Raw genomic sequence first — 16,206 nt, 5'->3', positions numbered from 1 at the left:
CAGCCAGACCCCATCCCCTCCAACCCCTAAACACAGCCCCAAATCCCAGTCAGCCCAGGACCCCCCATACACCTGCCCAAGACCCCAACCCTATTGAAACACAGCCCCAAATCCCAGTCAGCCCTATTACCCCCCACACACACCCCACCCAAAACCCCCAAATTGAACCCAGCCCCAAACCCCACACACCCCCACTGTCCCCTAAACCTACCCAGGACCCCCCCCAAAAACAAACCCAGCCCCAAAACCTACCCAGGACCAAACCCTAAGGAAACCCAACCCCAAACCCTCATCACCCCTTAACACCCCAAAAACCCCAAACACCCCCAAATCCCCCTCCTCAGCCCCAACCCCGCTCTCAACCCCAAATCCCCTCAAGTCCCCCCCAAGCCCCAAATCCCCTTTCTCAGCCCCAAATCCCCTCAAGTCTCCCCCTCAAACCCCAAAACTCAAGTCTCCCCTTCAGCCCCAAAACCCCCAAATCCCCCCCAAATCCCTCCTCAAACCCCAAAACCCCTCAAGTCTGCCCCTCAAACCCCAAAACCCCCCAAACCCCCTCCTCAGCCCCAAATCCTCCCCCTTCAGCCCCAAAAGCCCCTCCTCAGCCCCAAAACCCCTCAAGTCTCCCCTTCAGCCCCAAACCCCCCCAAAACCCCAAATCCTCTCAAATCTCCCCCTCAGCCCCAAAACCCCTCAAGTCCCCTCCTCAGCCCCAAACCCCCTCCAGCCCCAAAACCCCCCTCAAACCCCAAATCCCCCCAAATCTCCTCCTCAGCCCCAACCCCCCCCTCAAACCCCAAATTCCCTTAAGTCCCCCCTCAGCCCCAAATCCCCTCCTCAGCCCCAAACCCCCCTCAAACCCCCAAACCCTCCTCAAACCCCAAATCCCTCCCTCAGCCCCAAACCCCCCCAAATCCCCTCAAACCCCAACCCCCCCCCCTCAGCCGCAAACCCCCCCCCAAACCCCAAATCCCCCCCAAACCCCCCTCAGCCCCAAAACCCCTCAAGTCTCCCTTTCAACCCAACCCCCCCCCCAAACCCCAAACCCCCCTCAAACCCCAAAACCCCCCAAATCCCCTCCTCAGCCCCCAACCCCTCCTCAAACCCCAAATCCCCTCAAGTCCCCCCCTCAACCCCAAATCCCCCCCTCAGCCCCAAAACCCCGCAAATCCCCACCTCAGCCCCAAACCCCCAAACCCCCCCCAAACCCCAAACCCCCCCCCAAACCCCCTCAAACCCCAAACCCCCCCCCAAACCCCAAATCCTCCCAAATTCCCCCCAAAACCCCAAATCCCCCCCCCTCAGCCCCTCACCTTCCTCGGCGGGGGCTGCATGTTGGTGCGCGGGGGCTGCGCATCCAGCCCGCCGCCGCCGCCCCCCCCCCCCCGCCGGCAGCAGCAGCGGCAGCGGCAGCAGCAGGAGGAGGAGGAGGAGGAGGAGGAGGAGGAGGAGGAGGTGGAGGAAGGCTCAGAGGGGGGGGGGGGCGGCGGCCTCCGGCCTGGAGCGGCCACCATAGAACGGGGAGGGGGGGGGGGGGAGGAGCCATGAGGGGAGGGAGGGGAGGGAGGGGGGGGGAGCGGCCGCCAGGGGGCGCTGAGGGGAGGGGAAAGGGGAGGGGTTAAGGGGGTGGGCGGGGTTAGGGGCGGGGTTTATAGGGAGGGGGTGGGGTTAAGGGGAGGGGGTGGGGTTAAGGGGAGAGGGCGGGGTTTAGAGGGAGGGGTGGGGTTTAAGGGGAGGGGGCGTGGCTTGTAAGGGGGAGTAGGGGAGCACGTGGGGGGTGAATGGGGGGCGAATGGGGTAAATGGGGGGGTGAATGGGGGTGTAGGGGTGGAAATGGGGTGGAAATGGGGTGGAAAGGGGGATGTAGGGGGATGTAGGGGGAGAAATGGGGTGTATATGGGGTGTATATGGGGTGTATATGGGGTGGGGGGGTGTAAATGGGGATATAGGGGGGTAGAAATGGGGTGCACATGGGGTGTATTGGGGTGTGGGGGGTAAATGGGGTGCACACGGGGTGTGGGGGGTATAAGTGGGGTGCACATGGGGTGTAAAAGGGAGGTGATTGGGGTGCACGTGGGGTGTAAATGGGGATGTGTTGGGGTGCGGGGGATAAATGAGGGGCGTGGGGGGTGAATGGGGATGTAGGGGGTGGAAATGGGGGGGAAATGGGGATGTAGGGGGGAGAAATGGGGTGCGCGTGGGGGGTGAATGGGGTGCATATGGGGTGTAAATGGGGATGTAGGGGGGAGAAATGGAGTGCACATGGGGTTTATGGAGTGTAAAAGGGGTGTACATGGGGTGGGGGGGTATATATGGGGTACACATGGGGTGTAAAGGGGGTAGGAGGTGTAAATGGGGTGCACATGGGGTGCACGTGGGGTGTAAAGGGGTTGGGGGGTGTAAATGGGGTGCACATGTTGTGTGGGGGGGGTGAATGGGGTGCACGTGGGGTGGAAATGGGGATGTACGGGGGAGAAATGGGGTGTATATGGGGTGGGGGAGTGTAAATGGGGTGCATATGGGGTGTAACCGGGGATGTAGAGGGGAGAAATGGGGTGCACATGGGGTGTATTGGGGTGCGGGGGATAAATTGGGGGCGTGGGGGGTGAATGGGGATGTAGGGGTGGAAATGGGGTGGAAATGGGGATGTAGGGGGAGAAATGGGGTGCGCATGGGGTGTAAATGGGGTGTAAATGGGGTGTAAATGGGGTGTAAATGGGGTGCATGTGGGGTGTGGGGGGTAAATGGGGTGCACACGGGGTGTAAATGGGGATGTATGGGGGAGAAATGGGGTGTATATGGGGTGGGGAAGTGTAAATGGGGTGCACATGGGGTGTATTGGGGTGTGGGGTGCACATGGGGTGGAAATGGGGATGTAGGAGGGAGAAATGGGGTGCACATGGGGTGCGTGGGGGGTGAATGGGGTGCATGTGGGGTGGAAATGGGGATGTACGGGGGAGAAATGGGGTGTATATGGGGTGGGGGGGTGTAAATGGGGATGTAGGGGGTAGAAATGGGGTGCACAGGGGGTGTATTGGGGTGCGGGGGATAAATGGGGGCCGTGAGGGGTGAATGGGGACGTAGGGGTGGAAATGGGGTGGAAATGGGGATGAAGGGGGGTAAATGGGGTGCGCATGGGGTGTGTGGGGGGTGAATGGGGTACACGTGGGGTGGAAATGGGGATGTACGGGGGAGAAATGGGGTGTATATGGGGTGGGGGGGTGTAAATGGGGTGCATATGGGGTAGAAATGGGGTGCACATGGGGTGTATTGGGGTGCAGGGGAAAAATGGGGGGCGTGGGGGGTGAATGGGGATGTAGGGGTGGAAATGGGGTGGAAATGGGGATGTAGGGGGAGAAATGGGGTGCGCATGGGGTGTAATTGGGGTGGAAATGGGGTGTACATGGGGTGTATTGGGGTGTGGGGGGTAAATGGGGTGCACACGGGGTGTAAATGGGGATGTATGGGGGAGAAATGGGGTGTATATGGGGTGGGGGGGTGTAAATGGGATGCATATGGGGTGTAAATGGGGATGTAGGGGGGAGAAATGGGGTGCACATGGGGTGGAGGGTAAATGGGGTGCATATGGGGTGGAAATGGGGATGTAGCGGGTGTAAATGGGGTGCACATGGGGTGTAAAAGGGGTGTACATGGGGTGGGGGGGTATATATGGGGTACACATGGGGTGTAAAGGGGGTAGGAGGTGCAAATGGGGTGCACATGGGGTGTAAATGGGGTGTAAATGGAGTGGGGGGTGTAAATGGGGTGCGCATGGGGTGTGTGGGGCGTGAATGGGGTGCACGTGGGGTGGAAATGGGGATGTACAGGGGAGAAATGGGGTGTATATGGGGTGGGGGAGTGTAAATGGGGTGCATATGGGGTGTAACCGGGGATGTAGAGGGGAGAAATGGGGTGCACATGGGGTGTATTGGGGGGCATGGGGGGGTGAATGGGGATGTAGGGGAGGAAATGGGGTGGAAATGGGAAGGAAATGAGGATGTAGGGGGGTAAATAGGGTGCGCATAGGGTGTGTGGGGGGTGAATGGGATGCACGTGGGGTGTAAATGGGGATGTACAGGGGAGAAATGGGGTGTATATGGGGTGGGGGGTGTAAATGGGGTGCATATGGGGTGTAAATGGGGTGGAGGGTGTAAATGGGGTTCACATAGGGGTGTGGGGGTGTAAATGGGGTGAGGGGTGTAAATGGGGTGCACATGGGGTGTAAATGGGATCGAGGGGTGCATATAGGGTGCACTTGGAGGTGCGGGGGGGTAAATGGGGTGTACATGGCGTGTAAATGGGGTTGGGGGGTGTGCATGGGGTGCACATGGGGTGTGGGGGGCGTAAATTGCATGGGGAGGTTCACATAGGGTGCACATGGGGTGCATGTGGGGTCCGTTTGGGGTGGGGGGTAGAAATGGGGTGCACATGGCGAATAAATGGGGTGGAGAGTGTAAATGGGGTGCACATAGGGGTGTAAATGGGGTACACATGGGGTGGGGATAGAAATGGGGTGCACGTGGGAATGCAGGCGGTGTAAATAGGGTGCACATGGGGGTGCAGGGGTGTAAATGGGGTGCACATGGGGATGTGGGGGTGCATATGGGGTGGGGGGGTGTTAATGGGGTGCACGTGGGGGTGCAGAGTTTAGGGGAGGTATAAAGAGGGGTGCACAGGGGGTGCATGGGGGGGCACATGGGGGTGCAGGGGGTGTAACTGTGGGGTGCATGGGGCTGCAAAGGAGGTGCAGGGGGGGATTGCAAGGGGTGCACAGTGGGAAAAGGGCTATGGGGTGCATGGGGTTTGCAAGGCACGCAGGGGGGGATGCACAGAAGGGGTGCAGGGGGTCTGTAGGGCGTGCCCATGGGGTTGCAGAGCTCTGCTCTGACACAGCAGAGCCCAGGGGGGACAGAAGCGACGTTCCCAGCCCTATTTCGGTGGGGTGAGGGTGAAATGAGGTGAGGGTGAGCTTATTAAATCAGCTGCGAGGGAATCTTTGAAACATCCACGTGCTTTTGGGTTTTTCCTTGAAGAAAATCACCGGGGCAGGTTGCAGGGCACGGGGCGATTCTCCTAATCGCGTTTCCCCAAATGCTCCTATTTCATTATGGCTGAGCCACGTTACTCCAGTTCCCAAAAAATGACCCCTGCCTTCCCTACAGACACCTAAAGGTGTTCGGGCACACAGATATAGGGAGAGAAATCCCCCTTTACACCCTACATACGGTTACCAGAGTGATTTGGGGGGGCTCGATGTGACGTGGTGGGTGCCGTCCTGGCGCTGGGTGCTGTCTTTCTGGAAGGCCTTTGGCACGTCACCCCATAAAAACCTCATAAAAAAGGCGTTGGGGTGAGGGCTGGGCGAGCAGCCTGACCGAAAAGGGGCCAAAGGGTTGGACCCAGAGGGGGGGTGGTTATGGGGTGAGTGTTGGAAACCTACAAAGTCCCCAACATCAGCCAGGCCGCGGGGCTGCCGTCTCTGCAGGCGGGATCAGGAGGCGCTTTCGGTGCCGCCTTCCCCTTCCTGGCTGTAGTTTTCCACTGTTTGCTCGTGTTCATCCACGAATTATTTTATTTTATGCATTACCCACGGATGCCCTCGAGCCTGGACCCCGGGGTGCTGCAGGTTCGGTGCCTGTCCCGACAGAGGCGGCACCTGCAGCGCTGCTGAATCACGACGGGGCTGCCTTTTGGAGCTGCTAATTGCTCTTCCACGTCTCTATAAGGTGGGTAATAGTCAAAAAGGGGAAAAAAATAATAATAATAATAAAAAAAAGCAGTGAAATAAACTGATTAAATACTTTGTGAGCAGAGGGTGAAAAAATGAGTATGGCACGGCGTCAAAGCGCGGCGTGCTTTATCAAAAATCTGTGTTTCCACGGCCTAACTTAGCTCAAAATTCATATTTTAACCCTTGATTTTTTCATTTATGGTCAGGCAGGTCCGGGATATCAGGCCTGCCCCAAACGTAAGCGTGGGTTCATTTCCACAGCTGAGCCTGAGCATCACAACCGAAGCTGATGACAGCTCCCAGTGGTGTGGATGAGGGCTCGGAGCTTTTCTGCCCTCCAAAAAGATGAACCCGCTGCTGGTTTCCATGAGGGCAGGGTCTTTGTAGGGCCAGTAGTAATGTGGGGCATACTCGATGTCTGCTGCATATCTAAATTTCCTTTTTTTATCTTTTTTTTCCTTTTTTTTCTTTTTTTTTTTCTTTTTTTTTTCTTTTCTTTTTTTTTTTCCTTTTTATTTTTTTTTTTCTGGGCTAAATTTTCCTTTTTTCTGGTGTCGTTTAGTTGTTTCGGACAGGCACGTGTTGTTTGGAGGCAGTCAAGACTGCACAGCTGGAGGTGGTGCAGCCCCAAATACTCACCAAGATAAGTCCGTGTATAAGGATTTAGGCTCCAGCAGCTCTTGAGCAAGGTGTTGAGGGCTACAAGAATAGGGAAAATGAAGGAAATCACCCGCAGTGCCCTTGTGCAGGGGACTGGAGCCAAGACCCAGTGCTCTCCTCCAACCTCAGCTGGAAAAAAAAGCTGAAGCAACACCCCAAAATACCCCAAAAAAGCACCTACAACCTCTTAGCACCTATTGCCTGAGCCTTTAACACAATAATTAGTGCTGGAAGCTGGCAGATGTGGCTGTTGTGAGCGGGTTTTGCTTCTCCTTCTTTTTGGGGTGGCTCGAGGTGTTTTGTTGTGTGAAGGGTGGGTGAGAAGCTGGCCCCAAGACAGCCCCAAAAAGCCAAGTGTGCCCTGGGCTGGTCTTGGCTATGCCTCTACTAGGAAATAGAAAGGGATGGGGGCCACGCTGTGGGTTTAGGGACAAATGGCCATCCCCCAGCTGTGGGAGGAAGGCCAGAAAGGGGTCGGGAACATCTCCTGGCCTTGTGGTTTACCACCCTTGTGTCCTTCATCCCAAATCAGCAACACAATCCGTCTCCCCACATTTGTTCTGGGTCCCCAAGCAGGGTACTAAATCTGTAGGGACCCCAAATCCTGGTCTGGCTCTGGCAATAGGAGACACATCACAGCCATGGGAAACCCCGAGGAGACCAAGATGTGGATGTTCTCAGCATTTTCACCCCAAATCTGGGCTTGCTCTGCATCACTTCACCGAGGAGCCAACGTGGAAATTGCCCTGGGCACCGTGGAGAGGTTTTCCCTTTCCCTCACAGAGAGGGAAATAACACCCCACTGCTGCGATGCCCCAAGTGGTTAAGAAAATAATTCATCAGCCTGTTGATTTTAATCTTCTGGAATGCTTTTTTGTAAAGCTGGCTGTTTGCAAAGAGTGATCTCCTCCCCTCGGCAGGGCTCTCTGGGCGTTCATGCTCTGGTTCCTCTTGGAGATGCCCATGGGAAAGGGGAATTTCTTCCCAGGGGGCTGCAGTGGAGCAAGGAGGGGGATCAGGTGGGTGTGAGCAGCTCTGAGCTAGGTGAAAAAAGCAGGAGATTGAGGTGGTGTCAATATAATAAGCATATAAATGTAAAAATAAATGGTGTTTTCATTTTAAATGGAAGGGGTGTGGAATAGGCCTGAAAACAGGGTGCCCAGAAAGCCCCAGCTGAGATGAGACATGAAGGCTGGAGACCCAGAAGGGTAAGCACTGGCTGCTGCTGCTGTTTTGAAGCTGAAACTGAGGCCTGTTCCCTAATCTGAACCAGAAGAATCTGGCCCTAAAAGCAAAATTTGGAGAGGAACCCCAAGGAATCCGGGTCAATCGATTTCCATCCTCCCTCAGCGTGAAAGGCACGGCTTTCGGGTTGGGCTCGTGCATCTTCTACCCCTTTACTCCTCTCAAAACTCAGTCCCCGAAGGAGTTTAAACCTCCTGAAGTACAAAAAGCTCCCAGCGAGCCAGGAAAAAATGGTTTTCATTCCCTTTTTGCTGCGCGTCTGCATGTCTGATGTGCTGTTTCGGAGCAAAAGCGAGTCACGCTGGCACGTTTTAGCCCACGCCACGGGCAGGTCATTAATGTGTGAAGCAGCTCAGGCTGAAAAAGTCCCCTCAGACAGGCGCTTCCACCAGCATAATAAAGGCACTTGCTGACAGAGCAGATTTTGGCTGCTGAATTGGCAGATGCCGGCCTGGCAGGAGGATTTGCTCGCCGGCCCAAGCTGCAGGAGGCTCAGCCCCACATGAGCTCTCCCCTGGCCCACGGAGATGATACAGGATCCCTGCCTCCTTTTTTGTGTTAAATAGGGATATGTAGGAATTAAAAAGCTTAGATGGATAGATAAATAGATAGATAGATAGATAGATAGATAGATAGATAGATAGATAGATAGATAGATAGAAGGGTAGGTACAGAGATGGACAGATGGACGGAAAGATGATAGATGGATAGATAGATGCCTATATATATGGATGGCTAGACAAAAATAAATGAATAAATGAAAGGAAATGAAAATTTAGAAATAAAAATGAATGAAAGGATGAGCAAAAGACTGAAATTATCCCTAATAACTACCTGTGATACCCTGGGGGATGTCCCAGCCATTCCCTTCCCTGCCTGTGTCTTGGCCAGCGCAGGAGCTGACCTTGCTGCAGAGCAGGTAAATCCCAAAACTGAGGCTGGGACTATGCAGCAAAGCAGAAGTGCTGCCAGATGTTTCTGGCTCCTCCTTTTCCCCTCCAGTCCAGTGCTCTGATGAGATGGAGGCAGGTTTCGGGGTTTTTCACCCTGCTTGGAGCCACCCAGCTCCATCAGCCCCATGCAGACCTCAGGCTGGGGTTCCCTCCTGCTCCCCAAAATCTGTCTCAACCCACAGCCACGGTCAGGGCAGGAAAGCAGGAGGGGTGACAGGTCCTGGCCATGCTTTATCTGCTCAAAAAAAAATATCCCAGTGCTCGTTCAGGGATGCTGCATGCCCTGGCAGAGCTTTCTCAGAGCAGCCACCATTTCCCCCAGAATTTCCCCCAATTTCTCCATTTCAGCCTCATCGTTTCTTCCCCCGGGAAGCCCTGCAGACCCAGCAGAAGGCAAAAAACGGAGCATGGGGCCGCTGGTGGAGCCTCTGGACTTTCCCCACGCGGGGGTGCCATGGGGATGCGGATGGGACCGGTGCGCTCCGAGCCTGCCTCCTTCCTTCGTCCTTGCAGGGCTTTCGCTTTGCGTCCTGATCGAGGGCTGCTCCTTAATTAGCGATGAAACACTTAATTAAGAGCCTCCTTTGTAAGCCAGTGTTAGTCTGAGAGGTGAAGTTTCTTTGGCTGGAAGATGGTTTTTAATTCCCTGAGAGGTGTCAGCCGCCACGAAGAGCGGATCCACCGCTGGGCTGAGTGCGCTGCTCGCTTAGGAGCTGTGTTTCCCCACCTTACAGAGCTGCATTAAATCTGACTGGTGTCAGATTTGCCTGCTACAGAGCAGGCAAAAGATAACACCTCAGCAACTGAGACAGCTCAAGCTTCGCCATAAAAAGGAGATTGTACGGATTAAGTAAAATAATATCCGCATAGCATGCTTTTTGCATGCTCCGGCAGACCCCAGCCAGGGAAAATCACTCCTTGGAGCTTGCCGTAACCTGGTGCCAGTTGAAGAAAACTTCAAGTAGCTCTTTAGGAGCCCGGGGCATGACTCAGCCTCCTCCAGGTTAAGCTGGGGTGGAACGAAGCGTCCTAGAGCCCAAACTGCCAGCGGGGACGGAGGTCCGGCCGAGCAGCGAGCGCGGGCTGGGAGGGCGCCTGCGTGGCCCTGCCACGTCCTGCTTAGGCTTGTTCCACCGCATTTCGGCGAAGGCAGCGTCGCTACACCCAGGCAGCTTTGTTCTCCATACCCTCAGCCTCTCCCCGTTCCTCCTTCGTAAATATTTACCATACCTGGGGGACGGCTCCGGGATTCGTTTTCACGAGAACGCATCCAGCGAGTAAATATTTTGGAGCAGAGAGGCTGGGCAGGTTGCTGTTGTGTTTTTTTTTCCACCACCAGCTGGCCACTTGCCCACACCAGCCACGAGCATCAGCTTCCGTGGAGCAGGACGTGATGTTAGCCTGGTGTGGGAGGACGACGGTTTCCACGTCCATCCAGGAGGGCCCTCGTGGTGCCTCCAAGTGGAGGTGACCTCTCCGCTGGTGTAAACCAGGTAAGTCCTTGCACAGCCTCTGCTGCTGCCTCCCATCCTGCGAGCTGGGAGCAGAGGGAGGAGGCAAAGTGAGGATTCACGGAGAGGAGGAGTATGTCCAGTGATGGCTCGAGGGGTGTTAAGCTTGGCTGGGAGTGAATCTGCCATCTGTGGGGCTTCCATGGTCTGGTGGAGGAGCGAACTCCACGACGTGCAATCCCATCGGGTTGTATTAAATACATTTCATATGTTTTTCCGCTGCATATCAGGAGGAGGAGGTCACAAGAGTAGCTGAAGCACAGGAAGAGTCTCCAAAAACCATCCAGCAACTCTCCTGAAGTTTGGGAGTGTCTTGTCCCAAGTGTCCCAGCAGGCACGGCTTTGTGGGCTCACATTTTGGGATCACATTGCCCCTAGGACGTGGGACATCCAGATTTGGGTGCAGGGCCTCCTGCCCCCTGGAACATATATATAATATATATATAACTCCTGGAGCCCATGTCTGTGTTTGACCAGGAGTTATCACCATTAATCCTGCAGAGCTGAAAGGGGATCTGAGGTCCTGCTGTCTCCTGAGGGTCACCTACAAGCTCTGGGGCTGGGGGCATCAGCAAAACCCCACCAGCCTCTTTCCTCCAAACCCCTCCACGGGACAGGGACAGGGACATGGGCACGTTCAGGGTCCTCAGCGTTGGGACACAGCTCCTGGGAGGCAGCAGGTGACCTTCACCTTCCTGAACTTTGCTTCGTGCTGATAGCCCGGCCTCACCCACCCCGTTGGCACACACGAGGCTTTCTGGCTGCCAGGCAGCGTGATTTCCTTGTGGCTTTGGGCATGGCACCGTGCCGGGCTGGCCGAGACCTTCAGGGGTTGGGGAATTGCAGCAGTCAGGAAAGATAGGGGACAGCAAGAAAAAAAGGGATGAAATGAAGGAAAAAAGCCCTGACAGGAGGAGAAAAAAAAGGAGGCAGAGAGAGGAGGCTTGGACCAGGGAAGAGGAAGGACATCAAGGCAGGAGACAGGTTGTAGAAATAAGGGAGGAGCACTACAATTGTGAAATGTGGAGGCGAGTGACAGCAACTGTGAAGATAACAATGGGACTTGGCCCTTTATAAAGCACCAAAAGGCCCTTGTGTGTTGTGTTACGAGCTGTTGTCACTTTGCAAGAGCCTCCCGTGCTTGCTTGGCACGCACAGGGTGAGAGGACGTGCTCTGGCTCAGACCTACACGTCCCTGTGAGGCATCTCTGCGTGGTCACCGGTGACCAGGCTGAGCTGTGGGCTCCAAAAAGGGAGGTGCTGTTCATGGGGTGCAGATCTCCAGCCGGTTTCTATATCTTTAGCAACCCGTGTCTTCGTCGTGGTGCAAGGCCGGAGCTGTAGGAGCATCCCCTCAGCTCTGTGAGAACTTCTCCACACGTCAAGGTCCTTCACACCCTCCTTGAAGATGCCATTTGTTGTCAGGCTGATGGATTCCTGCTCCATGGGCTCTGAGGTGATGGACATGAGAGCCAGCAGTGTGCCCTCATGGCCAAGAGTGCCAACGGGATCTTGGCATGCATTAAAAGGAGCGTGGCCAGCAGGTCAAGGGAGGTGATCCTCCCCCTCTACTCAGGCCTCACCTGGAGTGCTGGGTCCAGTTCTGGGCTCCCTGCTTCAAAAAAGACAGGGATCTCCTGGAAAGAGTCCAGTGTAGGGCCACAAAGATGATAACGGGGCCTGGAGCATCTTCCCTGTGAGGAGAGGCTGAGAGACCTGGGGCTGTGCAGCCTGGAGAAGAGAGGATTGAGAGGGGATCTCATCAATGTGTTTAAATACCTGAGGGGTGGGAGGCAGAGGGAATTTTCCAACCTCTTTTCAGTGGTCTGTGGGGTCAGAACAAGGGGCAATGGCCACAAAATGGAGCCCAGGCAGTTCCACACCAACATGGGTAGGAACTTCTTCCCAGTGAGGGTGACAGAGCACTGGGACAGGCTGCCCAGGGAGGTTGTGGGGTCTCTGGAGATATTTAAGGCCTGTCTGGATTCCCACCTGGGCAGCCTGCCCTAAGGAACTGCTTTGGCAGGGGGGTTGGACCCGATGATCTCTGAAGGTCCCTTCCAACCCCTAAAATTCTGTGATTCTGTGACTCGGTGCCAGCAGGGAACACCAACCGCTCCCACCAGCACAGACTTGCCACGACACAAACCCAGGAAGGAAAAAACCCTTTTTACTACCCAAACCAGATGACTTCAGCGCCTTGATCCCCCGTGCTCAAGCTGCAACCCGTGCAGGAGCACGCCAGGGCCGTCCCCGCGCCGTCCCCTTGCGTTCCTGCTGCGCATTCCTCTGCCCGGCCGTGCGTCACCGCTGCTCTCCCCCATTAATGGGTAACCCGAAACTCACCCGGGGACATTGCTGGGATCGCGGCATTATCTGTTCCCTCCTGGGTGCATCCCTGCCTGCTTGGACCACGGGTATTTTTATCTGTGGGTGGCCAGTGTCAGGTGAAGGGCAAGGGCTGGGGAGGATCCAGGAAAGGTTTCTTGCATCCTTGCGTCCTTCCAGGGCTACCAAGGAAAAGTCCTTCAGAGGGGGAACCCGGAGAGGGGTTCTTCAAAAATGTGTCCAGGCATTTTGGGGAGCTCCCCAAGTCTTAAGGGTCTGGAGAGGGTGGGAAGCCCTTCCTCTCCATATTTTCTGGCTGCAGAAGGAAAGGGACTGCTGGATCGCTCCCTGTGCCTGCGGTGGATGTCCTTGGACACATCACTGGGTGGTTTTTAGAGCAGGCACATCGTTTTTCAGACTGGTTCAGGCACAGCTGGCACCTCGCCGCCCTGTCCCGCTATCAGAGCACGGCTCCGTGCCAAGGGCTTGGCCGTGCAGGGCTGTATCAGCCCGTGGCCACCTGGGCTGGGTGGCAGCAGCCCGTTTCCAGCGTTCCCCACTCGGTCGTGTCCTGCCACGGCCCCAGTTATCAGCACCAGCCATTCCCAGCCTCCTGGCACAGACATTTCCCCCGGGGCTTTCAGGCGCACACCTCTCCATCCACCCGGCCCCGTGTTCTCCATTCACTGCTCTGTCTCCTTCCCTACAACTGTGGAGGAAAGGAGAAAGAACCAGCGCTCTTATAAGCCCTTTCCACCCCCTATCAGCCCACCTTTGAGGGCCAGAAGAATGGCCAAGGGGAACTGCATGCCTTAGGGTCTTGATGTTGCCTCAGATCCTCCAAGGACTTTTTCCCAGGACACTGGAGAGCAGCACCTTCTCCAAAGCACCTTCTCCAAAGCACTTTCTCCAAACCAAAGATGACTTTGGCAGGTTTCCTGCCAGCATCGTGGCCAAAAGCCCAGTCCTCCCTTCTCACTTGCTTCATGCTTTGCACGCTGCTGTCATCTCAGCCACCGAAGCGGCTGTTGGACCAGGGGAATTTCTTCCTTCTAATTTTTTTCTTCTGCTTTCAGCCACAGCACTTCTCTGGTGCAACTCAACATTGACATCCCTTCCTCATTCATTCCTTGGAAATATCGCTACCCGATTCCTCCTCCTCTGTTTTCGGTCTTTCCCATGAAGCTGGTGAGATCCCAACACAAAATATTACAAATGAAGACACGCTGAGGTTTTGCTTGCTTGGATAAGAGGCTGTAGGAGCCAAGAGCATCCTAACAGAGAAGGATCCCATCGCTGTTGGCTCCTCCAAGGAAAATCCCATCCCTGGCTGCCAGCACGTGCAAGAAAACCAGAGATGAACCTCCTAAAATAATCCCATGGGGAACTGTGGTCATCTACAGGATCCTGCTCCTGAAGGGACCACCTGGAAGGGGGCAGGAGGAGTGGACATCAGGAGGTGGATGGGTGTCCTTGGAGGCGCCCCTTTGTGTGTGGTGGAGACCTTGATGGTGCCCCCCCTTTACGAAGGCTTGGAAGGAAGCGAAACCGTGAGCTGGCAGCATGGCATGAGCCAAATTCAGCATTTTTTTCCCCATTCTGCTCGGAAGGAGGGTGCCCAGCGAGGCATGGGCTCAGCGCCCTGGCATGTGGGAGGGGAACTGAAACCTCCTTGGCAAAGCACGAGGCCCCCTGGAAGCGGTGGGAGCAACGTCCCGATGCTATTTTGGGGGCCAGGCTTCGGGACATGCTGAGCACTGCAAACCCCGTCCCGTGTGAAGTTAAAGAAACCCGATGGCCCCGGAGATTTTTGTTCTCCTGGAGCACAGCACGCGCTGAGAAAAGCGGATGCAATGGTAAGGATCCGATCTAATCAGAGCTGCAGCATTTCTGGCAGTAGGTAATCCCCTAATTTGACTTCCAAATGTGAAGATACAGAAGTGTAGAGCAAGGGGAAGCGAGCCTTCCCTGCGAGCACGCTCCTGTTGCTGCCTTCAGCTTGGACATCAGAAAGCAACAACAACAAAAAAAAAATACTCATTTCAAGGTGATTTCTCAGCAGTACAAAGGCAGAACAGCTCCATGTTGTCCTGCCGAAGCCAAATTCGTTCAGCTATGGTAGATTATCAACCTCCCAACAGCACTAAACAGATCCCAGGTCAGGCGTGCTGCTGAAGGGCTGCAGTTTTGATACACCTCTTGCCTAAAACCAGCCCCTGCGCACTGGAGAAGCCTACCATTATCCAGAGCAAATTGCTTTCACTGCTTCCAGCTCCTTCCCCGTGCTCTTGGAGAAGTTTTTCTTCTCCAGGAACGGTTGATAGGTTACAGGGGCAAACAGTAAAATGCACTTACCAAGCCCACTCTTACACAATAGCCTCTCCGGAGAGCCAGCTTTCATCTCTGAGTCATAAGGGAAATGAAACAGGAATTTATTTTGTTTTTAGCTCCGTGAAAGATGTAATCCACTTACTTTGCCCATTCACAAAAGCAGATGGCACGTCCGGAAAGTCCCAACATTTAGAGGCGTAAACAGGAGCTGAGCTCAGCCTCATCACAGCCCGTCGGCGCATAGAGGGAGGATGCGCATCTGGCAGCGTGCTCAGGAGAAGGGGCAAATCCTCCAAAACCGTGCCACGAGGCACCACAGGAGGAGATCCTGAAGGTGTGCTCATGGCATGGAGAGCCGGGATGAACTTTGTAGGCATCCCCGTGGCCTGGGTGAGATGTTTTTGCCAGCTGAGGTCAGGGAGGAGATGCTACCCCAGGGGTGAGCATCACCCTTGCCACCATGTGGGATTTTCCCCTCCTGGGCACCCCTTTTCCTGCTGCAAAAGGCATTGAGCCTGGAAAGCCCTTTTGGCCAAGCTGCTGCTGAGCTTGCTGAGCCCTAAACATGGCCCTGGAAGAGCCCAAAAATTGGGAAAGGACAACCCCAAACGTGCTGTGGGACAGTGGCCATCTACCACCCAAGTAGTGCATCTATGAAGGGTCTCCATAAAGACCTGGGAAAGCAGAGGACAGGGAGTATTGCCTAACCCCAACCCTAACCCTAACCCCAACCCTAACCCTAACCCCAACCCTAACCCTAACCCTGGGGAGGGTCTGCAAAGAGTTTGGGGTGAATCCATGCTCCCCAGCCCCTTGCAAGTGTCAAAGAGCCACTTCCAACCTGAAAGAACCCATCAGCATGTTCATGGGTGCCAAAGCTGCAGACCAAGTTGTCACCCCAACTAGAAGGGCAATTTGGGGGCACCTGGGAACCCCTAAAAAGAAGGGGGATGCTTCTGTGCTGGTTGGACACGGTTCGGAGCACCCATCCCACAAAGAGCTTTGCATCAGGTGCTGGGCAGCACCGAGCTGTCCCCATAAAACCTCGGCACGTGTGGATGCTGGGGAGCAAAAACTCAAACCCACGCATAAATCTCTGCCTGATGATGAAACACCATGGGTTTTTGGGGAAGGAAATCAAACAACGGGGAAGGGAAGGGAAGAGTTAACCCTAATTTCTTGCTGTAGACACAATGTCCCACCACAACAGCACTTGTACAACGTTCTCCTGCACGCTCCACGGAGGGTTTGAGGACCTGGGCATGCTTAATTGCTCTTTTAACAACCTCCATCACCCAACAGCCCGCATGGTGGGAAGGATCATGCTCCACAAATTTGGGAACCACTATGCTGGAGAGGACAGGCTACGTGCTGGAGGTGCCCATGAAAGAAACCGAATCATAAATCAAAAAAAAGGGGAAATTCCCATTAGGTATCCCTAAAAAAA

General features: G+C 55.1%; 1 protein-coding gene across 1 annotated transcript in view; it reads right to left on the bottom strand.

Annotated features, from left to right (window-relative positions):
* Positions 1 to 1,425, bottom strand: part of FCHSD2 (FCH and double SH3 domains 2) — a 137,866-nt gene extending 136,441 nt beyond the window's left edge. The window contains exon 1 of the mRNA XM_082751882.1: positions 1,314 to 1,425. Coding sequence (XP_082608008.1) covers positions 1,314 to 1,334 — 21 coding nt within the window. The 5' untranslated portion in view covers positions 1,335 to 1,425. The remainder of the gene's footprint in view (positions 1 to 1,313) is intronic.
* Positions 1,426 to 16,206: the final 14,781 nt, after the last annotated feature.

Source organism: Aythya marila, assembly GCF_965140915.1.
Source record: "Aythya marila genome assembly, chromosome: 1".
Taxonomy (NCBI): domain Eukaryota; kingdom Metazoa; phylum Chordata; class Aves; order Anseriformes; family Anatidae; genus Aythya; species Aythya marila.
This window is presented reverse-complemented; position numbering and strand designations above follow the sequence as displayed.